Source organism: Aspergillus tanneri (assembly GCF_003426965.1).
Source record: "Aspergillus tanneri strain NIH1004 chromosome Unknown AapTan_8_pilon_pilon_pilon, whole genome shotgun sequence".
NCBI classification, from domain to species: domain Eukaryota; kingdom Fungi; phylum Ascomycota; class Eurotiomycetes; order Eurotiales; family Aspergillaceae; genus Aspergillus; species Aspergillus tanneri.
The window spans coordinates 828,983-854,332 of NW_022984635.1; the positions used below are offsets into that span (position 1 = coordinate 828,983).

Genomic DNA, 25,350 nt, shown 5'->3' on the forward strand with positions numbered 1-25,350 from the left:
AATATGGCCATATCGCCCTCTCGGCTAAACTCAAGCCGTGCCTGCCGCACTGTAATTGGTCGAATGTCGGGCCGGTTAAATATACTTTGCAGCGCTAACTGATTCTAGTTTAGCTCACCCCGTGTTCTCCCCAGTATTTCCCGGTCAGCACGCCACAGGAGCTCAGTTATGCAGGTGAGATGGTGTTAGAGAGCCACCAATGGCAGTGACTAATTCCCGGTGTAATGGGGTTGAACCATTGCCAATGTCTGCATAATGCAAGAAACAAGAAAAGTGTCAACTCCGCATGGGAATCCTGGGCTGGATGCTGGCCGGGCCGACATGGGAGCAATTAGAGGAGAGTATGGCTTTTGGACAAACAGACAGCTGGAAGCGCGTTGTTGATCAGTTAGCCTACTTGGGACTATAAGATGGCATGTTCATAACTACCTCGCGCTGTTAGGCTCATGTTACATAAACCATCTGGCTTACCTTTCTTTCTTAGTTCCTCTGTTGCAATATGTCCCCAGCAATCCCTGTCGGCGAAAAGTGGTGGAAAAACGCCATAATCTACCAAGTATATCCCGCCAGCTTCAAAGACTCAAACAATGACGGCATTGGCGACATCCCCGGAATTATTTCCGCCCTTGACTACATCCAAAGTCTCGGAGTGGACGTGATATGGCTAAGTCCCATGTACGATAGCCCTCAACACGACATGGGGTACGACGTGGCCGATTATGAGAAAGTGTACCCACCATACGGGACAGTTGAGGACATGGAAGTCCTCATTAGTGCCTGTCACTGTCGCGGATTGCGCATCATTCTAGATCTGGTTGTTAATCACACCTCGGATCAACACAAATGGTTTAAGGAATCGCGATCGTCGAAAACAAACCTGAAGCGGGACTGGTACATCTGGAAACCGGCAAAATACGACGCCAACGGCAACCGCAAGCCTCCCAATAACTGGCGGAGTATCTTTGGAGGGAGTGCCTGGGAATGGGACGAGGCGACGGAAGAGTACTATCTGCATTTGTTCTGTGTTGAACAGCCTGACCTCAACTGGGAGAATCCCGATACCCGTCGTGCAATCTTTAGTTCCGCCATGGAGTTTTGGTTGCAAAAGGGAGTTGACGGATTTCGCGTGGACACAGTGAATATGTATAGTAAACACCCGTCCTTCCCCGACGCGCCAATTGTCGATCCGAAGTCCGAGACGCAAATGGCAGCTTCGCTGTTCTGCAACGGCCCTCGGATCCACGAGCACCTACGTGAGATGAGCGATGTGCTGAACAAGTATGGTGCTATGACCGTCGGGGAGCTGGCTCATACTCATACTCTAGACGCTGTTTTGGCATATGTGTCCCCCTCGCGGAGCCAGCTGAACATGGTCTTTCAGTTTGATGTTGTCGATCTCGGCATGGGAAAGGACTACAAATTCCTGACGACACTGCCTGGCTGGACACTGCGCGATTTCAAAGCCGCAATTAAAGGGACACAGGACATGATCAACAGCACCGACGGATGGACCACTGTGTTCATGGAGAACCATGACCAGGGCCGTTCTATCTCTCGCTTCGGCTCGGACAAGACCCCAGAGTTACGTATTATGTCGGGTAAGATGCTGGCAATGATGCAATGCACTTTGTCGGGCACACAGTTCGTCTATCAGGGCCAGGAGATTGGCATGGTGAATGCTCCCAAACATTGGACCATTGACGAATACAAGGACGTCGACAGCTCAAATTACTATCAGATGGTCAGAGAAAATACTAATGGCGATGCGACGCAATTGCAAAATGCCATGGAGTCATTGCAGTGCTTGGCTCGAGACCATGCCCGTCTCCCCATGCAGTGGAGCCCAGAAGCCAATGCCGGCTTCTCCCCATCCGACTCAGCGACGACATGGATGCGTGTACACGATAATTATCCCGAGGTGAACGTTCAAGTCCAAGAGTCAGATCCATTTTCGGTTTTGTCATTCTGGAAGCAAATGATGCGACTGCGGAAAGAGTACGCCGATGTTTTCGTGTCTGGAAATTTTGAGCTGGTCGACGAGGCAAATGAAAACGTCTTTACATACTTCAAGAAAGGTCATACACAGTCTGTGTTGATAGTACTGAACTTTTCTGAGGCGAACCAAAAATTCCAGAAGCCGAATGTCATGGTGGATAAGGATTTGAAGGTCTTGATTAGCAATGTTGAAGGCGGTCTTGAGGATGAGTTGCAGCCGTTCGAGGGAAGGGTATTTCTGGTGTAGATTCGCTGGTATAAGGGTTCACATTAGACGGTTATGATTGGAGTGGTTTTGTTATTCTCTTCACTCTGTGCTTGAACAATCCAAGGATCATCATCAATCAATATGCTGTCTCATTGGTAGAGGCCGCCGGGTCCAAGAAAAATATGTACGGGGATACAATTAGACCATAGACGCAGGATGAATAAGCAGATTCTACAGTCACCTAGTTACATATTCTGGATACTGGGTAACACTCGGGACCCTCGCACCGTCTTATAACGAAGCATCAAAATGCATGGGCAACGCGTCTCCAAAGCCTGCGACCCCTGTAGTCGGCGCAAGGTCCGCTGCAATGGCCAACAGCGGTGCCAGCAATGCGAACATCTGGATTTGCGCTGTACATACACATACAATCCACCCGCTCGATCCAGGAAACATGCACAACGCCGGGGAAATGTCATCTCGGAGTACAGAAGTGGTCGTCACAAGTCGGATTCAATACCTACGCCACTTGCGCCAGCTCTTCCTGTATCATTTCGCAGCCTGGTTCCAGATTACATGTTGATTGTGTACCCCTTTCTCCCCGTTCTGACGGACCAGGAGGTACTGGGGTCTATCGAGAAGATGGAAACCAATAAGGAGCATGCAGCTTTTGTATATGCATTTGCAGCTGGAACAATAGATCTAACACGGTCAAATGAATCCCCGTATAATACGTCTAGTCATATCTCCGAACTCGTTCGCAAATCAATTGAGGTCCAACAGCCGTTACTTCCCAGCTTTCGTCCCTCCATCCGGAGGGCCATGACAAGTATTTTTATTCAGATGTGTTTCATGAGTTTGGGCCAGTATGACCTAGGCTTCTTCTATCTGCGTGAAGCCATCGCTATGATTCATATCCTGCGCGTTGATGACAAAGCTGTCCTTGAAAGTCTCGATCTCACGGAGCGGTCACGGCGACAACGGCTATACTGGCTGTGCTTTATTCATGAGCGGTTCATGTCTATTTTTCACTTCTCTCCTGCCACGCTATCACCTCACGCTTCTTTTCCAGACGTCGATCCCGACCTACCAATCGGTATCTCTCAGGGCTGGACTCAGGTGATCAAGACATTTCTACTGCTGGAGCCGAAGTTTATTAATCTCTGGATTGGTGACCGCAGTCAGGTCACTGCCACCTGGGTGGAGCAAAAACATCGTGAACTGGACGACGCACTATGGGAGCTCGAAGTGTCCATGTTGTCTGAGATGCAGCAGGCTGACTTGGTCATCACACGGCAATGGATGCGCACTCTTCTATGGCAGATGGCCATGTCCAACTGTCTCTTGTCTTCTAATGCTTCCTGTCCGTCTCTTTCTCTAGAACTCCCCTTGCGTTTGTCAAGCCAATTGAGACAATTCCTCACTAAGATCTCACAAAATACCATCAGAGTACATGGGTCGTCAATTCTCAGCAAATTGCTTGAAATTATCAACACGATTGCGGACGTCGTGATCCATTTGCCTCAGGCTACAGACGAGGAGACCACCAGTCGCATTGGTGATATTGTATTCGTGAAAAACGTGATCTTTTCATTCCGTAATTTACAGCAAGTGTCCAAGAATATTCTGATAGAAAAGTTTCATTTGATCAGGGACCGGTTCCCTAACATTCAAGTGGCTTCTGAGCTGGCCCCTTAACCTTGGCTACAGAGTACTGAGTTAAGAAATTTCGAATCCAAGTTTAAGCCCATGTTGATACCAATTCTTGAACACGTACTTTATTTACACTTTATTATACAATTATCACTTGAGATTTAGGGCATTGATTTTCGGCGTATGTTGTATGCGCGACAAAATAATCAATCTCCGCAGGGACGAGCCATTCTTGAATATCTTCGGGAGGAAGAATATCAACCGCGTCGCAGCAAATTTCAGTCCGTAATTCCAGTAGAAGTTGCACCCACAGCAGCAGATATCTAGTGACGAATATTACTACACACCACAGTAGTGCAGATTTCGTGCTTACATAGTATCGTAAAAGGAGTCGTTTAGCAGATGGAAATGTTAGGTAGAGTATACTATATTACTAATAAATTATAAGATAAGGACATCTACTTTACTAGTGAATGAGAGGGAAATGGTAGAACTCCGAAGGAGTAGGTCAAGGAGACAATCTTAGACAGTTCAGAAGTTGTGGGCCCCGAGCCCACAAGTTCCTGGCAGGAGAAAAGACAACATGCCCTTTACGCAACTGCGTCCCGTGGTCTGTGAGAAGGTTGTTGATTGTCTATTACCTCTTCGAACGAGGACTTAAGATAATAGCTATCCATACAAATGTCACGTGCCAATCCCCCGAATTCCTCCACTACACTAGTTTGCTCAACTTCTCTTAGCACCCTTCACAATTATGGCTGTCTAGCTAAAAGTCTCTCCGTCCACTTCCTCCGATTAGGGATGGACAGTGCAAATTTATGTAAGTTTACAAATATAATTTAAATTACAAGTTACAGGTGCCTAGAAATATATACTTTCAGGTCACTCACTAACTCTAGTGCCCTCACTCACACATCTAACAGATCTCTTTTTCTCTTTAGGGTTTCTCTATCCATAAAGTCACCACTATTTGCCGGCTCTATGATTTCCGGCAGTGATTCTTCAAGCTTAAGAGCTTCCTTATTGTTTAACCCATCGACTCGCTTCCTCACCTTCTCCGTAGCTTCCTTCGTTCGGTCTAGAATCCAACGATTGATGTGAATATAGCAAATCTTATCCACCTTTTTAACCCTCAACCGGTTTTTATAGCATGTATGTGTAAGATTCATTGTTGAAAATACCTGTTCTAAAGGCACTGAATTCGCCGGTGCCTTGAATACTTGCATTGCAAGGTCTGCTAGGTCCAGAGACTATTCCGAAGCTAACTGCCAGAAGGTATATGGATCATCGACTACTTCGTGTTCCTTAAGTTTACTGCTCTCAAACCCTTCTCTCATCCTCTTGAAATTTAAGAAATCTCGCTGAGTTCTGAGATGCTGCTCCGAAGAGGTGTGCATTTTAATAAATTTAAATACTGTTATTTATTCACCCATGTTAAATGCCTGGTGGACATTCCTTGGGTCTAGACGAAAGGCGACAAGGTGGACTGGCTGGACTGCTCTTCTTGCTTTAAAAATGCTAAGGAGATCATACGAAGCATTGTGCTATTTAAGAGTCTTTTTAATCTGGCTCCAGCGATTCTTCACATACCCTAGATGAGCTCTGGAGCTTTCGGAAGTGATCCGTGCCTCATGAATCGGCTTAAGGATGTCAAGCAACTCGTCTACTTCGGCCCAGAAGGCGTATTTATTTATCGGCTCCAAGATAGCTGGGTCGCATTCCTTGCTAATATCTCAAGCAAATGTTTTCAGCGCATCCTTGGAACGTTTAAGGTGGGCGAGAATGTTGCACTGTGTACCCCACCGTGTCTCACAGGCTAGGGTAAGGGCATATTCCTGGCTGTATACCTCACGTTGGTAGTAGTAGCGGAGTAAAGCTAGTTGTTTATTAGCCCCATGGAAATAAGTAACAATAGTATTAGCACTCTTCATTGTTTAATCAAAGGGATGTAGATTAATACTATCTTTAATTAGGAGCTGTAGCCCTTGAGAATCACATGGCACAGAAAACGTGGTTTGAAACCTAGCAAAGCCACGGAGCTCTTCCCAGAAGAATCTTATTGTTAGACAGGTGTCGGTTTCTACACTATTAACAGGCGGAAGCCTGTGGCCAATTAATTGTCCAACAGCATCTAGTCGATTATTCAACGAGTGTGCTCGACGTTGGGCAGGCCATGTTCCCAACAGTATTGCTTTATATTTAATGCAGAAGGGCCCAGGCGGTGTATTAATACAGAAGTTGATAATACAATCTCGGCTGGTATTCGAAGACTTATTTATAATTAGATTAATAATTCGGCTCCCTCCCAGAATCTCTTCTACCTGGCGTCTAGCCTTGTCGTAGCATGTCTCGATTCTTCCTGCAAAGACTTTTCTATCAGGCAGCTCGAAGGCTGGTTCCGGCCTTGTAAGGAATGATTTTATAAAGATCTTATCAAATGTTGAACATGGCCTTGCTCCACAGTAGATGATACACCTGGCGAGTTTTTTCCAGCTTATCTACTTCTGCCTTGGAAAGTTGTCGAGTCTTCACGGGTTGTTGCTTGAACAAGAGCTTCTTCTGACCTGAATTTGGCACTTTCGCAGCCAGAAGGGCCTGGTAGGGAGGATACTTGCCTTGCCATGCGGGATACATTTAAGGCATATCGCCAGTTATAGTGGCGGCACTGGGCCTGTCTGCACTGTAGTTAAATTAGAAAGATTTTCGCGAAGATGGAGCAGCCATACTTTTTTTATCCCACAAAGCAACGCTATTCACGAACTCCGAGTAGATCGCGAGATTTTCCTGTTTAACTATTCTGTGCGTACTGGAGTGGGAGCGCGTTGGAGGGTTGGAGTCTCACGATGGACAAATTAAAATAGACTTCTGAATTTGGTTTAGTGTGTGACTAATATGGTATAGCTTTCTTGACTAGTAAATTACTTTTCTTAATTTACGGCTTGCAAGGCCCTATTTTCCGTAATTTTTATTAAATACGGTAAATTGCCATCCCTAAGCAGAGCCTACAACCAGGGAATCGTGAATGGGTGACTTCAACTGTCCGTTAATTTTACTGGATGGGCTATGCATGCACAGATTATAGTCACTGTATTTTAATAATAATTTGATAATACCCACCCATCAACATAAATGTTCTGCCCTTGCAGTCTTACCTGGATTGGACATCTTGACTGCAAAAGCCGCTGTAGATCCAACGTCCAAGAATCCCGGTCCTCTTGGGATTTCTGGATTTGGGGACTTGGCTGTCAAGGAATACGGCTAGTGGCAATTTCTATATAGAGTAGTTTACTCTTGTCATGTATACTGTCCATGACCTGCTTTATATTAATGTACCGAAACTATTTTCATTATACTTGAACATTGAGCGTAATTCGCTATTCATACACTTACCTTAGAAAAATAAGACAATGTGGCACTTCTCAAATATACAGATAACAATAATTTCCATACAAACAAATAGCAATAAAAAGGAGCAGAAGTTTAAAAAAATACAAGCTAGTCACAGTATATGGTCCCAATAATAACTTGATTGTAACATACAAAACTCTCAGTTCCTAAACTGCTTGAAAGCCTTTAGATATTTGCCTTGTACTAAGCATCTGTGTTAATTTTGTGATATTCCCCGCACGCTGAAACTTGCACACTGCCCTACCCTCACTATCGATAGGCACTGGCCGCAGGAAGACTGTGTGCAAGGTTCTACTCACTCCATACATAGTATAGAGACCCGGTTTGCTGAGAGCAGTTAATAGTACAGTGGTCAAGACATCTAATATCGTTGCTATGCAGCTACCGTGGTGTTCACCTCTTATATTGCATATCTGCCGAACGACAGTAAGTCGGAATGTAGCACTGATAATAGGGCCAATTGTAAAGCTTTCGAAGTCTCCGTTAGAGCTCTTATAATCAGGTGCCCACTACTGCGAGATGGCCACTTGGGAGAGAGGACTAGTAGATAGGGGAATTGTGTACCTCTGGGCTATATGCTATCCTGGATTTGTCGGTGCTGCGATGTAGTCTCTGTTCGAAGTCATCATCAGGGGTAAGAAGGGACCATTTTGACGAGGGGAATTAATTGAGAAGCAGGTATAATGGAATGTAAATGTGATTGTTTTACTTATCTCTGGCGCAAATACACGAGAGAGTTTTATATGCAGCTGGACGGCCAGTGACCTACTCTTGAACCTACCGTGTTATCTTCCATGTGATGCAGAATAAAGCTTCCAAAAATAGTCCTTCTCCTGGCACACCCACGTGTACCTAGTACTTTCCCCTTATTGCCTACTTTGGAAACCCCTATTTCCTTGAAACTATCAATTCATAGGCACTGGGATTTCCTTTTCACTGTAGACGTTGCACTGACGTTATGTTAGGTGTGGTGCGTCACCTAACATTACCGAGCGCTGCTATATAAGGTACTCAGGAATGATATAGTGGTCTTTTAGTCCAGTGGAATAGTTAAGATCCTAAGCATGGCTATGACACATTACCTCATGCAGAATAGGAATTCAGGATTACTAGACATAAAATCAAGAAAATTCACGCTACACTTGCTCTGATTAGGAAGAGTTTGCAAGTACATCCTGTAAGCGACAGTAATGTCAATACGGTGCATAGTCATATTCTCTGTAGAATAGAAATCTCTCCCACCGAAGGCCAACCACGTAGCAGAAATTCCAGAGAAGGGCTCGACTACATGCCATCCTAATTTTTCTTGGCTATCTTGTCATGATCTGGAAGGAGTACGTCAAAATGGGTCGTAATGCAGCATTGGAGCTGTAATGATGGAAGAGTAGTAACTGTGAAGCCAAATGCGTGCAGTGATATCAGAACTGAATATGTCTGATTATGTCGGGGAGGCAGGTATACAGCAAGTTCCTACTTCAATAGTAGGTCTACAGATAGCTCATAGTGGTCAACGACTACAGTTCAGCCATAATCATACGACAGCATCGGGTCGGGCCACAATTTCCCTTCCACCTACGCATCTCGTGACCATCAACTCAACTTAGTCGGCGCAATAATATTTGACCACAGCCCAACTTCGCCAGGAAGTCCTTCGCCGCTGTTGGAACCATCCTGGATCTTATGTGTATAGGTAAAACTTGTTTTGATGCGCGATTGGAAAGAAACAGGAAAATAGTGTCTGTATAGAATATCTCGACCAGCTGAGGTGATAACCCAGCATCTACCTAAGACACTTATGGCGAACTACTTGAAAATTGCCCTCTGCCATTTTCTCCACGGACACCATGCATAGTTAGGCCTGGGGGGAATAATCAAGGCTGTAGGTGATCTGCACTTCCATTCCACTACTATAACGTTATACTCTTTCGTAAGGTTTGCCTCGACTTGCTTATTCAGTCAGCAGATATTATACTGTCATCGATTTACATTGGCACCATCTCCGCTGACGAGGATTCTGCATATCTCCATTTGTATTCTTGCTAAATCATATATCAAGTAATTGCCGGCAGGGTTGCCAAGTAAGGAGCCATGCAACCCTACAAGTGGAGTGAGCAGTCCATCGAGACGTGACGACAATGCTTACACAAAACATCATGCCTAGTGCCGGAACATTTCATTTCTTTTAAATACTAGCATGTTAAATATAGCAGATGGAAACCAGTAGAAGTGAGCTGCCCTTCCTGTCCTTTATCTCCACACGCCATACGTCACATTCCCTGGGAGTAGCACGTAGCACGCAGAATCCCAGCATATATTAACACTGCAATTTGTTTATCTCCCAGCAGCATTTTTATTTATCACTATGCTTTGTTTCATGCTTTTATGTTTATTTCCCTGAGCCTTACACAACTTCCATTGACGTCGTGTCTCCGGTCTCTGAGATTAAAAAACCAGCTAGTTGTGGTCATCACGCTGAGTATACTACGGAAGGGACCATGGATATTCTACAGTGGCGCAGGTTGTAGTAAGCTCATGAGGATATCTGACCTGGATTATTTAGCACTGTTGTTCAATGTACCATTGAATCTATTTTCTACTCTATATATAGACCGATGCTTCCCTTGCCACAAAAAAAAAAAAAATACATTGTAAAGGCAAATGGTTGCAATCATATGTGAACATATAAAAGGTCAGTAGATCTACATGAGATAAACAATATTCGAGCCTATTTTGGTACGGAAAATTATCATCAACTATCTTTTCCAAATCTTCTTCTGTCCATATATAGCTTTCCAATAACGACAGTCATCACTCACTCACCAGCAAAAATATCGTCTTGCGAATAGGAGAAAGTAAACTCAAGAGTGGCATAAAATTTATACGGTTAACGCACCTATATTCTATGTCTCATATAAACATAGGGATGATCACACATTTGAGAGTAAATATACATAATTCTAAGAGATTGTTAGCCCTCTGCCTGTTTGACGTGCTGAGGCTGAGGCAGAAAGGGGATATGATCCGAACTTCCCACCGCTTTCCAATTCCAGTGTTTCTGCCGGGGGAACATTGACTACTCGATAAGGAAGGCGGAAATAATGCGCGGAAGCGATCCAGCAAAGAAGTACAGTCACTCCAGCACAGTCCATCGCTTCGTTGCCCCTCCTTGTCCTGCCCAAGAACGGAAGGGAATATTAAATTCCCGCTTTGTACATTATTGACTCACCATTACCACTACGTCCTTTCCTGTTTCAAGGTCGCTGGTCACCCCGTGCGACTGAATGCGACCTCTTGCAAACGTGCGACTGTTTCCATTGAAATCACGTTCACTTGGGATTCCACGAGGCTTTTCGCATTCGACCATTATGGCATCCATTGTGGTCCATAATTCGCTCAAACCCGGTGCACCAGTGCCTTTTGTGCCAATCGAGGAGGGAAAGGTCTCTTGGTATGCCTGTGGGCCGACCGTCTATGACATCGGCCATTTGGGTCATGCGCGGAACTATGTCTCGACAGATATTATCCGCCGTATCATGATGCACTACTTCGGATTGAAGGTCAACTTCGTCATGAATATTACAGATATTGATGATAAGGTGCGTTCCTTGGACCCCGCTTCGCTGAGCACTGGCTGACTTCTGTCGTTCGTAGATTATCATTAAAGCCCGCAGAAAGCGATTGCTCGACCTAGAAAAGAAGAAACCCTACGGTACCAAGGAGAGTCATAAACTTGGCCTGGATGCATTCCGTGCATACGCGACGAGTAATCTTCCCCTCCTAGAACCCTCGAACGACCCAGTGGATGAAAACAACTACCAGGCGCGTAGGGATGCGGCTTACAGCCGAGTCCTCGGAGGCGGCACCCTTTCGGGCGACGGTAAGCCAGGTGATGCGGAGGCAAAGTTGAAAATGCACATTACAAACATGGATTCCGCGGCGCAGGCGCTTAAAGATGGAAGAGTTTTCGAAGGTGCGGAGGAAATTCTTCTTCCATTCTTAGACTCTCTTTACAAAGAGACCATCAACATAAACGACCAGACTATGTTCACGGACCTAACGCAAGCTATGGAACGAGAGTTCATGGCGGACATGGATGCTTTGAACGTTCTTCGACCGGACACCTTAACGCGAGTTACGGAGTATCTGCCCGAAATTGTCAGTTTCGTCGAACGACTGGTCCAGAAAGAATATGCATACGAGGCGGATGGTTCCGTATATTTTGATATCGCGGCATTTGAAAAACGTGGCAACACCTATGCTCGACTTCGTCCCGAAAGCAAGAATGATAAAACTTTGCAAGAGGAAGGTGAGGGCTCTTTGTCCAAGACATTGGGTGGCAAGAGGGGTCCCGGGGACTTTGCGCTGTGGAAGAAGTCCAAGCCTGGTGAACCGTACTGGCCGAGCCCATGGAGCAACGGCAGACCTGGTTGGCACATCGAGTGCTCTGTCATGGCTTCGGACAAGCTTGGGGAGCAGATGGACATTCACTCCGGTGGTATTGATCTGGCATTCCCTCACCACGATAATGAGCTTGCTCAGAGCGAGGCATATCACCGGTGCGGTGACTGCGAGCACTCGTGGGTGAAATACTTCCTTCATATCGGACACTTGAGCGTTTCTGGCGCAAAGATGAGCAAGTCCCTTAAGAACTTCCAGTCAATTCGTGATGCGCTCGCAACAACGTATTCTCCCCGTAACATGAGAATTGTGTTCTTGCTAGGTCGCTGGAATGATGGTGTTGAGATTTCCCCCGATATGCGGAAGCACGCGGATGGTTGGGAGGCTACACTTGATGTAAGTTGCCGTAGTCAGTTTTGTTTTATATCGTGCTAATCAAACAGAATCTTTTCATGAACATTAAAGCCAGATTGGCAGATGTCGGAGCAGTAACTGACGGGGTCAACTCACTCTCGTTGACAGACGAGAAGCCCGATAATGAATTGGCGAAGAAATTGGAGCAAGCCAAGAAGGACTTGGACGCGGCTTTCCGCAACTCTTTTGATACCCCGGCCTGCATGCAGATCATCTCGAAGATTGTTCGGGATGCAAATGTTTACATGGGCGAAACAAGTGACTTGCGCACAGTGGAATTGGTTGCCCGGTGGGTAACTAAGATTGTTGGCATCCTTGGTCTTGATGCCGGGGCACAGCCCCCGTATGATGGACTTGGCTGGTCGTCCGCCTCCTCGAGGATTGACATCGACCCTCGGACCGCCGTTCAACCTTATGCCTCAGTCTTCTCCCGTATTGTAGGAGAGGTCCAGGCGCTCGGTGTGGCTGAGCATTCGGTGCAGACTCTTCTTAACCAGTCACCGGAAACTGCCTTCGCAGAGCTTGAAAAGAATGGAGAACTGGACCCAGAAACGCTTGCACTACCCTACGTCCGTGCCGTATCACGCCTACGCGATGAGTTGCGTCGTCTCATCCCTTCCGAATCCCTCGAGCCGAAGACGAAGTCAGCGATCATTGCGCTTGCTGACCGTATTCGTGACTATGACCTGACTGATATTGGTGTGCAGCTAGACGACCAGGTCGACAGGCCCAGTTTAATCAAATTTGTTCCAGCAGCCAAGCTAATTGCAGCACGTAATGAACGGGCTGCATTGGCGGCAGAAAAGGCAAGCCAGAAAGAGAAAGGTATGTATTCATAATCTCTTAGTTTTCTTTTTGCACCCTTCCAACGTGCAATTGCTGACTATTCACACAGCACGACTCGCAAGAGAAAAGGCCGAGGCAGAAAAGTGGGAAAAGGCTAAACTATCTCCACAACTTATGTTCAGGGAGGACAAGAAGTACCAGGAGTGGGATAATGATGGCCTACCGACTAAACTGGCTGATGGAAGCGAAGTGCCCAAGAGCCAACTTAAAAAATTGAAGAAGGAATGGGACAGACAAAAGAAGCTGAACGACGAATATGTTGCCAAGTTTGGCACCGGTGCATAAACACCCTGAGCGAACCCATTTTGAAACTAAGCATCCTGTACAACTGGGATTCGGGATTCGAATATTTCCAGGGTGCTATATTGCCAAACTAGAACTACGTGTATTGGACGCAGTGGTTTGTATACTCTGGTGCATTTTCTTGCCGTGGTCAACTTCGATCACGTTTGCAATTTCTATCCTTCTCTGGCTCATCAAATCATAACAAGTAGCACATCATGCGTCGGAGATATTTCCGATTTAGAAGGGCTGGCGTTCTGTGGACCTAATGTAAACATTTACTTGATAAGCGTGTTGGATTCTCCTTCATATAGAAGCAAGCCAAATAACGAAAATAGGTGTTTTAAGACTCTATGGGTCACAACCTGCATATGATAGATAGTTCTATTGTTACTAACAAGTACATCATGAGGAGCAGGTTTATAATCCTCGAGTATCTTAGGCAGTACAGCGCATGTAAGTACCACCTTTGTCCTAGTATTCCTTTTTCAGGCCTCATAGACCTTGCCATACAGCAACGGAAGTAATCTCGGTGCCTTACAAGGATTCGCACATTCTTGCTACTTAAAGACTACCTAACGATGATATTAGTTGCTTTGATCTTGGAGTGTGATGCACTGGCATGGGCACAGACGCTTTATAGCTAGCCTCCTGCAATCGACCTTTATTCCTCGATGTTAGCGACTAATAATCATTGAGACAACACAAAAGTTACTGCTCGGAGTAGTTAGGACTAACGAAAACGCCATTTTTTGTTGATTTTACGTTGAAATTAGTACCCCAGTCCCCTAGTTAGCTCTCCTCATATTATCTTAACGTAGGTAGAAAAACCTCCCGCTCTCTCCCAGAAGTTAATATTATCCTAGGTCATCCTCTAGAATTGCCACACGGGGAATGTTAAGTCTTTTAAAAGTTACCCTCCAGAGGCTCCCTTACTGCTCCTCCGCGACTGTGGAAGAACGGATGATTCCCTGGATCCGTACCTTTGGTGGACGGAGAAGTATTGCGTGTGATTTCATTCTCCGGTCAGAATGGGCTGCAGCTGACTCTCGCTAGGCTTGGTACGCCGGCAATTTCACTGGAGATGAGAGGGAATGGGAAGGAAGCTCTGGCAAAGAGCACCCTATCTTTTGAAGTGACTTTACAACGCGTCGATCACGAAAATAAACTGTGCATATTCTCATGGACCCTCATGATTACGACTTTACTGCCTTCAGCTTCATTCTCCTTTATCACTCCCTGCAGGGCCTAAAGAAGACTGATCTTCCTGTTAATTCGTGGCCTCCAATCGGATTAAGGGGCACTCCGCAATCTCCTTTTATTGAGCATGTCTGCAGTCGCGTCCATGGGTGGATGGATGTGCTCTCGGATCTCTATCGAACATGCTTGAAGCCGGGCAAGAGATGTACTTTGCTGTGGCCAGGTGGAAAGTTTGGGACATGGGACTGGGGCTCAGCTAAGGATCATCTCTACAGAACAGTTGGCACACAAGACACCCGTCTTATTCTTCCAGGTGACCCTGGCTTGTCTTTCACTGTAGAAGAAGGATAGCAGCCACCTCTAGCTCCAGATTTGCCAACGGAAATATCATCTTCCAGATGAGAAACTACCCTGCTTTAATCACTGGCTTTCACTGATACCATATGTCTAGATGAGATACCGCAATTTTAACCGTGAAACTTGAATGCCCACCGACTGTCACCACCTACTACTCGGGCCTTTCTGGCGAGTCTAGACCTATCATTTTTCATGTTCATCTTCAAGAGATTCCTGGGCTCTACCGCTGGCGTGAAGATTCGTGGAAGGAGTGTGATTCTTGTGGCTGTGGCGGCTTTGGAATATTTGATGATCCCGATATACAAGTCTCTCCCGGCCAGCATTAAGACTTTATAAGTCTTCGCCCCGGCAAGATGTGGTGACCACCTCGACGGTCAAAGACGAAATCCCTGATAATGGGGAGGTCGGCGATATTCCCCGATGCCAGTTCAGAGAGGTAAAACCGATTAGTGGGACTGGGAAATCAAGGAAGGCCACCTCTCTACCAGAGTAACGCTACCATGTTGGGAGGCTGCCGTGGTTAAGGGACCCAGTGATAATGACAGGCGGCCTTTGATAAGTAATTTAGTGGAAGGTAGTCAAAGTAGCCATGCGTTATCTTAAATATAAACGACGAACAGTTAAGAAGTACATATTCTACTTCTGGTGCCATTGTCACCGCTCACTAGCGAAGGTTACTTACCAACAGTGATTTATTCCACTTCATTTAATACTGTAGCACGCACCAGCTATCGTCAAACACCTGCGACGCATTCAACTGTCTACTAGAAATAAAAATACAAGTAGGAAACCTCCCAATTTGCATGCCTGTAAAGTAGTGGCAATATTATTCATCCCTTCGTTTGTGACGAGACCGCTTTCGACTAAAGCTGCCGGTTTTGGTATTGATTTCACCCTGTTGCCGCTTCGTCGTCAGTGAAGCATTAGTATGGCACTTTTTTTCCAGTCAATGATTTTTCTAGAGCCTGCTTAAATGCCTAAGAGACTTGTTAAACCCTATGGAAAGTGTGTAGGGAGGAGACTAAGTATGGATATATCGCTTAAAGAGATGCAAGACGTACAGTATTTGACGAGAATCTGACAGATTATAAGTTTGAGCAACCTACCCTTATATTTTGAAGTGCGTTGCTCGAACCAGATATATTTTGCCAAGCTTTAGTTTTCTTTCAGGTGCATCTAGTATATATCTAACAAAGTTATGACTATTACAACAGACAACGCATCTAATAACGACGCTCAGTACGGTATCTATACCAAATGCTGTCTTAGAAGTAAGATAAATACCTAACAGAGACTATTATCTAAGAAGAACGATGAAATTTACTCAAAGCTCCCAAATCTGCTGTTTTGCTCACATCTTGAACTTGGTTATGAGCTCTATGTTAGGTTCTCTACGCGCCAGCTCACATAAGGAAGCCTGTGATTTTCTTAATAATGTTTCTAAGAAGAGCTTGAAGAGAATCAAGGCGCCTACTTTATCTATTGAAAAGCTCCGGCTACTTGTCCTTTGGATTGCGTGATCTCCTTAGCGGATACAGAAGTGGGACAACTGACCTGGCGTACAAAACTATTAACCATGATATTAATGCTCGATGGAACTTTCTTTTGTTATGATTGAGAGAGCTGAAGTGTCTCGTCAGCAGCTTGAAGATACAGTTAACAATAAGTCAGATTTTGAAGCCTTACGTTTTGCACCGGACGACTGGAGACAGCTCTCAGAGACAAAGAAAATCCTGACACCCTTCCACGAATATACTGAGCACGTCTCGAGATAGTCTTTTAATTTATATAGTGACGCGTATGTCTGAAGAGCTTCATTCTATACTCCTCGCTATCAACGAGTGACCAGGGGACTAGATGAAAGTCTCAGCAGCAACAGCTGTTTCTGTTTCTGGTAGAATCTCATTCCTAGAAAAGTATCATGACTGTGTTAAATGCAATGAATGATATATACTATATCGCAGGTGTTCTTGAACCTCGAAACAAAACCAAGTGGCTTAAATCACTACCAGATGGAGAGATGATATCGGAATTTAGGGCAATCCTGAAGAACGCATATAGAGACTTTTCGAAACACAATACAATAGCTTTAAATATCGGGTTTTAGAGGCCTTTCAGCCTACGCAGTATAATGTTGCTGAGTCTAATATTAACCAGTATTTTGATACCCCTACGATTAGTGCTGGCTTCGATCTTTTCATCATTTATTTACCCTGGCTCCATGACTAACTAGCGATCGCATAAGATCGAGCATTCCCATAGATGCTGCTGCCATCAATGCACAGCCGTGACGGCCACCGAGGGTATTGACATTGGCGCCACTGTCGAGGAGAAGATCCACAATACGTATATTTCTGCCAACTATTGCAGAACCCAGTGGATAAGCATACCAGCCACCACGGCTATTCACATATGCTCCGTGACCGAGTAACATTCGGAACACCTGAATATGGCCCTTCTCGGCTAATAGGGTGCTCCGTAACTATAGCGTCTGCACTTGGGTCCATTCTTGTGTTTTAGGCCCATGCGTTAGCCAATGGCTGCTGTACAAGTAGAGAGTAGAACCTAGGTAGTCTGAAGCAGGAAGGTTACACATGCTTCATGGGAAATTGGGTGGGGGCCAGAATGAGGTGCCAGTCTTATTCGGTCGATCTGGGAAATTCTTGCTGCATAAAACACGATATTGAATATACATTTCGAAGTGTGTAGAGGGCAGATAATAAATTTTGTTTTGCATTTTTTTTATTCTGCGAATTGTAAGTTGTTGTGAAGGAGAAATTCCCCTGGCATACATGATACTTCTACCGTCACTCCGCTCCTTATTATTTTCTAGGGTCTTCTTCCAACAATATCGAACAAAGGCAGAAGAACATTGAACATCATGTAGAATTAGAACATGATAGTGTATCAAGATCCACAACTTCATTATCCTCGTCTGCAAAGAAATCGTCCAGGTATGGGATATGGAATATATGACCTCGTCGAATCTCACGAATTGTTCCCACTGTAGTAACTACCCAGAAAAATATAGTGACAACACTAAATAGCTGAGCATAGTCAGTGTATTAACCAAAGCAGATCCTCCAAACCGAGCCACTTACCGTGCCTATAACCTTGAAGAACATTGACGACAGCTCAACGCCGATCTGAATTGTGTTGACACAGAACACGCCAAATGGAAACGTAGTTGCCCACCAGCTCATGTTAAAAGGGATGGGCCAACAACGAATCACAGTGCTGAACGCGAATGTAAGCCATAGCAGACTGAAGCCCCATAGTGCAAGAGCCACCATGATGCCTAAGATATAGGCAATATCCCCGGCCAAGGGATGAAAACTATTGTTGCCCCCAAAGGCATTTAACGATACCTTTCCTAGATACATGATCCTAGCATCAAAACCAACATTAGCATAGAGCGTGTATAGGGTATCTCCAACGTACCCAAATCCACCGAATCCCACAGGGCCGAGTGTCAGGAAGCAGCTCATTGCTAGCTGTGTTGGTGGTAGCTTATGAAGAATCAGACGCTGATAGTACGCAGCGAGAACCGACATGGCCATCGACATGCTTAGACTCCAAAGCACGTAGCCCACTATCACAGTGCCTCTTATATATGTAAGGTCTGATAAAACGGCAGATACCTCTGCAGCGACACCTGCTGCAACAATTGTCGTAGCAATAGGAACTAGCTGGACAGCTGTCACTTTATCCAACGAAGTCGTATGGTTCTGACAAAGCCTACACGAACAACTGATGAGAATGGGCCCAAAGACGGTCAAGGGCAACTGACATACAGTAGAAATGCAACCGATAAAGTGATCACAACTGAAAATGCTGTGTCAATCATCCATGCTACCCATGCCACGGTCGTCGCCCAGTATCCCCATTTCGGCACACAAACAAATATCCACATCTCAATTAGAGTTGCGAACCCGATGGGACAAGTAGCTAGAAATAACGGGTCCACAGGATCACGGAGCATTCTCGTCCATATTCGGGGATATAGCATGTATCGCAGGGCCGTGAGCGCCATACCAAACGTAAATAACACCACATTAAGGAGAAAAAAGACGATAGAAAGATAGTATAGCCATGACGCATGGAAGGGGATCTGAAACAGAAGAATAGCCACAATACCCGTGCCCATAGTCACCGAAAACCACCTGCAAATACTGACAGTTAGCATTGTACAGCTTTCAGGCTAGATAATTTTAACGAGTTTCCATACGCTGGTCCGAAGCCCAAGACTATCCGTCGCCATCCCATAGCATATGGACTTGCTCTCACCAGGGTTATAATTTGATTTTGGACATGGGTAAGATAAAAACTGTTACTTCTAGATAAACGGTAAGAAGAGCGCGGTTCCAGAAAGGAGAAGTTTAAGGTGCATACTGTTAGCCTCGAAACAACAGTTCTTGGCTCGTGCAACTCGATATGACGTACATGTTCGGTAGTCGAAACTGCGGAACCAGAGAAGACAAGAACATCTGCTGAAGCATGAGTCATCAGAATCTTTTATCACTATCTTAGGAAGCTTGTGTTTTAATATGGGATTTAGAGGCGCGGTATTGTTACCGACCTTTTGTCGCGTTTGTTGAATTAATCGCGTTTGAATCCGTACAGACTCCAACACTAGGTAAACATCGATAAAAAGGAGGTGGACTCAACACAAGTAGATGAGAGAAGTTGGTTACACAAGAGTAAGAATTGGTAGGAGTGTTTAAGTGAGGCGGGGGCACGTGCAATATCACATGCTGCCCATCAACAATGGGTATTTTTATGGCCCTCTAGATTTATCTTTGCCTTGAGGAATCGAACCAGACTGGGTGCCCGCGCACAGTCCTAGAGCCTGCCTATTTGCCCAATGTTGCTTAGGAGAGAAAAGTACAGCAACATTTCACCGGCCGTTTTCTTTGCTAGCTACTAGTACGTATAAGATAATTTCAAGTAAACTTATTTTGTGTAGATTGCCGAATACTTCAAGGTATATGAAGTAAGATCTATGCTGATGAGATGTGAATCTTAATCTGCACATATATAACTCTGTTTCTCAGAAAAGCTTCTTCATATGCTATTTCATATCATTTAAATGACCAAGCCGTACTTATGGTAGTATAGGGAAAAGCAGAATCTATTACCTTACTCCCGGTGTAGTCCACTCTGTAGTTTGTTTCTAGATGCCTTGGGTAAGGTTATTTAAATATATCCAAATGAATAGTAGTAGATGCATAGTTTTTGTGCAAATAGCAGGTACGCTAGTTAAATATTGTTTCGTGTATGTGTAACTAGCAAGGATTCAATATAGTATTGCACCAATCATGACATGATTTATCCCTTGATACAGTATTGATAGTAGTAATTTATGGAGTTGGAACACAGTAAAATCGTGACATTAGAACCTCCATAGTCACTTCGTTGAAACATCATGCTATTGTCTCCTACTATTCTGACAGCCATTGTCCCACACATGTCTCTTCCTCCTCTACATTCGCCCATTCCCAGCACGCCATCCAAAGGGCCTTCATTCTCACCTTGTCCCGACTTGCACTAGCGGAACAGATAGCCTTTTGACCGTCAAAGTACCCTCGCACGCCGTGATATTTCGAGTCCATAGCTAGTGCTACGAGATCCCGAGCTGAGTCTGCAGTCGATCGAAAGCGAGAGCTGAAGAATTTCAACAGAGGAAACAATCGATTCATTATCCCGAACATGAATCTATTAATCGTACGCTGCTCATTATGTGCGCGAGAATCCAAGATCGCACCGGGATCCATAGCAGTCACGGTGATTTTTCCGAGGGATGGATTCTATTCGCAAGCGAGTCAGACAAAACTATGTTCTGGATATAAAAAATAAAGAAAATTTAGATACGTACGTGTTCTAATTGATAATTCAAACTGTGCATGAACATCACATTTGCTAGTTTACTTGTGGCATATCTTCTCCAGCCCATGTCATGCTCTGTCCCGGGGGAATCTGCAACGGGCTTTACCAATTGCTCCATGTCATCTTCCTGCGGAAACATAGCACCTAATTTCGAGAGTGGGTTGCGATGTTCAGGATCATGCACCTCCGAGCTGAGCATGACCACTCGACCCGATTGGCGATCCATGCGCGATAGAAGTTTCAACACAAGAAGAAAGTGCGAGAGATGATTCACCTGGAATGTCGATTCATAGCCATCCCGAGAGAACTGTAAGGCACCAGATAATGACCAGGTAAATGCATTGCAGATAATAGCTGCAATCGGGGGAAGGTCTCCTGTTGCCACTTGGTTCGCGATGTCGTCGGCAAATGACCGGACCTCAGTGAGTGAATTGAGGTCCATGCTCTTTATGAATAATTTAGCTTTGGGAAATTCTCGCGGGATGGCTTGTAATTGGAGCAGGTAAGGGCTTTTGGAGCTTTCCGGGACATGTCGAACAGTGCCGATGACGGTTAAGGACGGATGAGAGGATATAAGATATCGCACGGTTTCCACGGCTAGGGAGCCAGTTGCGCCTGTTATTATGATCGTTCCGGACATAATGGGATGAGTCGAAGAAAATTGAAGGACTGGATTCTTAGATTATCATTTCAAGTAGGGATCAGGGACTTTAAATATTGTAGTAGCATCGGCTCTCCGCAACTACCGAAGGGCTCGGCTACTAGACGTCATCCAACAGCCGTAGGTGTAAGAGCGAGTGATCATTGGTTTATGAGGATATTGTTTTAATATCCCTGACAAAGAGACAAACGCTTGTCTTCTAATTTTAACTTTTGATATGAATGACCGTGGGACCCAATATTAGTAAAGATAAGAAGAAGGCTACAGGGCCCGCTATGGCAAAGGAAAAGGAAATATTAATAAAAAAAAAATAAAAGTGAAAAGACACCTACTAACTGTAAATAGGCATGGAAGGTAAATACAGCTTCCCCACCAGTTCCGCAACACCAAAAAATAGCTATATAGTTTCTTGATATATCATGTTCTGCTCCACCAAAATATATAATCATTTTATCATTTCGTTGTGGCAGTATAGCTTCATTTCTACACTGTAAAGGGCTGGAGCCCATTTGACCTCTCGGGCCAATGTCCCTATTATCCCTATTGTCCCTATTGTCCCTATTGTCCCTACTGTCCCTACTGTCCCTACTGTTCCTTTTGGCCCTGTTGGCACCTTTGGCCCATCGGCCCTCGATCCGTCACGTGACTTTCCACCCTGTTTGTTTACGCTCATTTTCCTCCTCCTTTCTTCCCTTCTTCAACGATTCCTTTTTGTACATAACCTATCGTATAGGTTCTACGGGTTCAGCCCCTGACATTCACTCCTTGTTGACCGGAAAATTGGGCGTTGAGTGATATCGGGGTGTGAGAGATTTGGTACGGTATTTTGAACTTTTTATTGCGGTAGATGAAATGAATGGTCACACATGATGCAATTTCTACCATCTTTTTGTCACTTAACGAGCAGCGTGATAGTTTTCTAAAATAGAAGTCGAGGATGCTCCTTTATATGCATTCGATCATGTTCGGGGTGAGCTCTTACAAAGCATATGCAGTCAAGTGCTCTAATCTCTGCACAACCTACAGTTCCTTTCCCAGGCCTCAGTTACAGAGGCCACGTGGGGACAGTGCGGGCCTTCAAGTCTCCACGGTGAAGTTCTTTGAATAACCACTCAAGCAACTATCACCAGCATTCCTGTGGAGTGCCCTTCTTTTCTTCCTTGGTAAACGTACTGGTTGATGCCGTCCAGGGATTTAGTTTAATTTTATTTCATTTTATTTTCATTTTATTTTTTTTGGTTTACTGATTATTAAACATTCTTTTACAGGTACTTGATCTAACAAAGATAATCTTATGTACCCGCCCCCAAATGTCAGCCTGGTGAGAGCCCGATATTTGGGGGCGGGCATACTTAGTTGAAGGCCTTTTTGAAATATGTACTTCACATAATATTAAACTTTTACCTGCTATTGATCTGATTGGCGTTACTTCTCATGTTATACAATAGCAATCTCGGTATTCCTTAATAAGTTACCATGAAACCTAGGAATTACATACTACCAATTGCAGCATTATATGTGTCTCTTCACTGAGGAAATATGCCACAGCATCAAGCCGATCCCCAGATATCAGATAACCGAATGACAGCAGTCTTGGCCGACGTAATAATTCAAAGTCAACGAATCACGGCACAAAACGAAGCAGCTACTACCTAGTGCAAGCTCGTATCACCGATAGAACGCGTAACGACATAAAATCCCACCCGATCCTATGTAAATTTTCCTCTTCCTACCCCAGTCCACTACCACCGGTTACAAGCCCAAATGTCTTCCCCACAAATCTCCGGCCTTCTCGGCCCCGTCGTCGCCCTTAATGCATGGACCTTCGCAATGGAGGTCTGGATGTACGCCGTGCGCATCCCATTCCTGGAGAAACATCGCATCGCAGCCGACAATACCATCACCAAGAGCCAGCTGGACGCGAAGACGCCGACCTCGGTACGCTGGAAGGTGGATAACTTCAACCATCTCTTTGAACAGCCCACTCAGTTCTACGCCATTTCTCTGGTGCTGGCGTTCGCACGCCACGGGAAGAATGAGAAGCTGGATGTGTATCTGGGGTGGGCGTATGTGGGCGCCCGCATACTGCATAGCTTGGTGCACGTGACTACCAACAATGTGATGAGGCGGTTTTTTTTGTTTGCGCTTTCGTCGGGGATCCTGGCAACAATGACCGGGAGAGCAGCATTGTTGGTGTTTTAGATGTGAATATGCGGCGTAGTTCTAGTTTTGAAGTGATCATCGAAGGCATGGGGATTGAAGTTGTATTATGCTGGATAACTCGGTATGGAAAGGCGCAGTTGTTGTTGAACCGAATTTTCTTTTAATTATAAATATACGACTGTATATGAATAATTAAGACATCTAGGTATTATTCTATTGTGGGACTGTCTTCCAGATTGGATGTATTTTAAAATCATGGCTTTAATGGCCTAACCGTAGTGATTTATTTAAAATATAACCGGAGCTGTATATGCTCCTACACAACTGACAAATACTAATGGATTGGGACTCCTTATATTCTGCGATATACTCGTGGTAACGTTTATTAAATGTACATATATGCTTGAACTAGAATCTATTTTCGTCTAGATTTCCATAGCACAAAATCCATCGAACCAAGTACCCACTAGGCAGACGAAACGGCCTATAATGGACGATATTTAGGACTACCACAACGATGCTCTAAATGCATGGCCACTATATGGTTGGATAGATACTTGATCCATACTGTAACAGTGTATCGTTATCTGCTGGTTTTATGCATTATGTGCAATTCCTATAGAAAATAAAGTAAGCGGGCAGTACATGACGTAATAGCTAAATATAGCATTCCATACAAAGTCCTATGATATAATGATTGATATTTGACCTAAGGTAAAATTGTAATATATGGCTCCCATTGGATTCTTCACACTCATCTTTACTTGTAAATGCACCACTGACAGGTGGTAGATGCATTAGGCGGCTATTCACCTAAGCTGTTATGCTGATGGGCTAAGTGCCTTGGTATTATTAGCAACGCAGCCTGATCTATTCAGCACTAACGCACCCGATTCGAAGATTTAGATGATGAATATATGTACCTAATTCTCTACCAGATAGGCCTGAAGCTACAGCACCAGAATTGGGTATCGTCGATCATCTCAAACGTCAGATCGTGTTCGCCGCGTTTAGCTTCAGGCATTCCATCTGGTTCGTTGTAGAGGGCCTTGCCACGCATCAGATGGAGCCAACACCCCAGGTTTTATGGTTGGCCTAACAATGTTAATCACCTAGTGATTGGACCATGTCATCCATGTCTTAGACCCTCAACAGTACCAAGTTATATTCGCCATGTTTTGGACTGTAATGCATGGATTTATCCATTTTCGAGACTCTGATAAAATTAGAAATAATGTCAGATAGAAGATTAGTATTGATGTCCATAGTATAAAACCCAAGTAACATTTCCAGATATCCTTCCATCAAGCTTTGTGACAGAAACTTTGAAAAACTAAATTCATTAAAATTCAACTTTCCGAACATAAACACATTTCTACCAAGACCAAGACATAATAAAGATTTATTAAAACCATGAAGCTCCCCATCACCGCTACTATCCTCGCAACTCTTTCTCTGGCGACCGCCACCCCCCTGGAGAAACGGTTTGATGTCTCCATCGGCTTCCATGGTGCCAATGGGGAGTCCTACTCCATGTTGTTCCCTACAGACCGAACTAACGTCAAAATAAGTAAGTGCTATTGTTGCTAAGTATTTACCATATAATACTTACCCGTCGCAGCAAATCCCATGGTCGTCTACGCTGTGTCCTCACCCGGCGGGGGATTTTGTACCCTTACTGGCGCCGACGGCGAATCTGTTGTGATCTATGGCGAGGATCAGAAGTCTCTCCAGGTTCCTCAGGCGATGGCGTGGGGATCCTGTGGGAATAATTAATCACGCGGGCTTGTTTCTGTTTGTAGAGGATTGTGTCTGAGGGTTTAATATAGGATGCGAATTACATGGTATTTTATTTTAGTTTATTTTTTTGGGGCCTTAT

General features: G+C 44.7%; 7 protein-coding genes across 7 annotated transcripts; 5 read left to right on the top strand and 2 right to left on the bottom strand.

Annotated features, from left to right (window-relative positions):
- Nucleotides 1-499: 499 nt before the first annotated feature.
- On the top strand, nucleotides 500-2,242 carry ATNIH1004_010895 (glycoside hydrolase family 13 protein; the record flags this gene model as incomplete). The annotated part of the gene is made up of 1 exon (XM_033575463.1): nucleotides 500-2,242. One exon carries the CDS (start codon nucleotides 500-502, stop codon nucleotides 2,240-2,242), a length of 1,743 nt encoding a protein of 580 aa, XP_033421318.1.
- A 270-nt stretch (nucleotides 2,243-2,512) lies between these two features.
- ATNIH1004_010896 (Zn(II)2Cys6 transcription factor) lies at nucleotides 2,513-3,901 on the top strand (the record flags this gene model as incomplete). The annotated part of the gene is made up of 1 exon (XM_033575464.1): nucleotides 2,513-3,901. The coding sequence occupies one exon, from the start codon at nucleotides 2,513-2,515 to the stop codon at nucleotides 3,899-3,901; it is 1,389 nt and encodes a 462-aa protein (XP_033421319.1).
- A 6,728-nt stretch (nucleotides 3,902-10,629) lies between these two features.
- On the top strand, nucleotides 10,630-13,207 carry ATNIH1004_010897 (cysteine--tRNA ligase; the record flags this gene model as incomplete). Its single annotated transcript, XM_033575465.1, has 4 exons — nucleotides 10,630-10,860; nucleotides 10,916-12,058; nucleotides 12,106-12,901; nucleotides 12,972-13,207. 4 exons carry the CDS (start codon nucleotides 10,630-10,632, stop codon nucleotides 13,205-13,207), a joined length of 2,406 nt encoding a protein of 801 aa, XP_033421320.1.
- Nucleotides 13,208-17,640: 4,433 nt separating this feature from the next.
- Nucleotides 17,641-18,249, bottom strand: ATNIH1004_010898 (uncharacterized protein; the record flags this gene model as incomplete). Its single annotated transcript, XM_033575466.1, has 3 exons — nucleotides 17,641-17,808; nucleotides 17,863-18,148; nucleotides 18,203-18,249. 3 exons carry the CDS (start codon nucleotides 18,247-18,249, stop codon nucleotides 17,641-17,643), a joined length of 501 nt encoding a protein of 166 aa, XP_033421321.1.
- Nucleotides 18,250-20,202: 1,953 nt separating this feature from the next.
- ATNIH1004_010899 (uncharacterized protein) lies at nucleotides 20,203-21,287 on the bottom strand (the record flags this gene model as incomplete). Its single annotated transcript, XM_033575467.1, has 2 exons — nucleotides 20,203-20,568; nucleotides 20,637-21,287. The coding sequence occupies 2 exons, from the start codon at nucleotides 21,285-21,287 to the stop codon at nucleotides 20,203-20,205; spliced, it is 1,017 nt and encodes a 338-aa protein (XP_033421322.1).
- Nucleotides 21,288-23,072: 1,785 nt separating this feature from the next.
- Nucleotides 23,073-24,570, top strand: ATNIH1004_010900 (uncharacterized protein; the record flags this gene model as incomplete). Its single annotated transcript, XM_033575468.1, has 2 exons — nucleotides 23,073-23,374; nucleotides 24,414-24,570. The coding sequence occupies 2 exons, from the start codon at nucleotides 23,073-23,075 to the stop codon at nucleotides 24,568-24,570; spliced, it is 459 nt and encodes a 152-aa protein (XP_033421323.1).
- Nucleotides 24,571-24,884: 314 nt separating this feature from the next.
- ATNIH1004_010901 (uncharacterized protein) lies at nucleotides 24,885-25,247 on the top strand (the record flags this gene model as incomplete). The annotated part of the gene is made up of 2 exons (XM_033575469.1): nucleotides 24,885-25,041; nucleotides 25,093-25,247. The coding sequence occupies 2 exons, from the start codon at nucleotides 24,885-24,887 to the stop codon at nucleotides 25,245-25,247; spliced, it is 312 nt and encodes a 103-aa protein (XP_033421324.1).
- Between the last annotated feature and the right edge of the window lie 103 nt (nucleotides 25,248-25,350).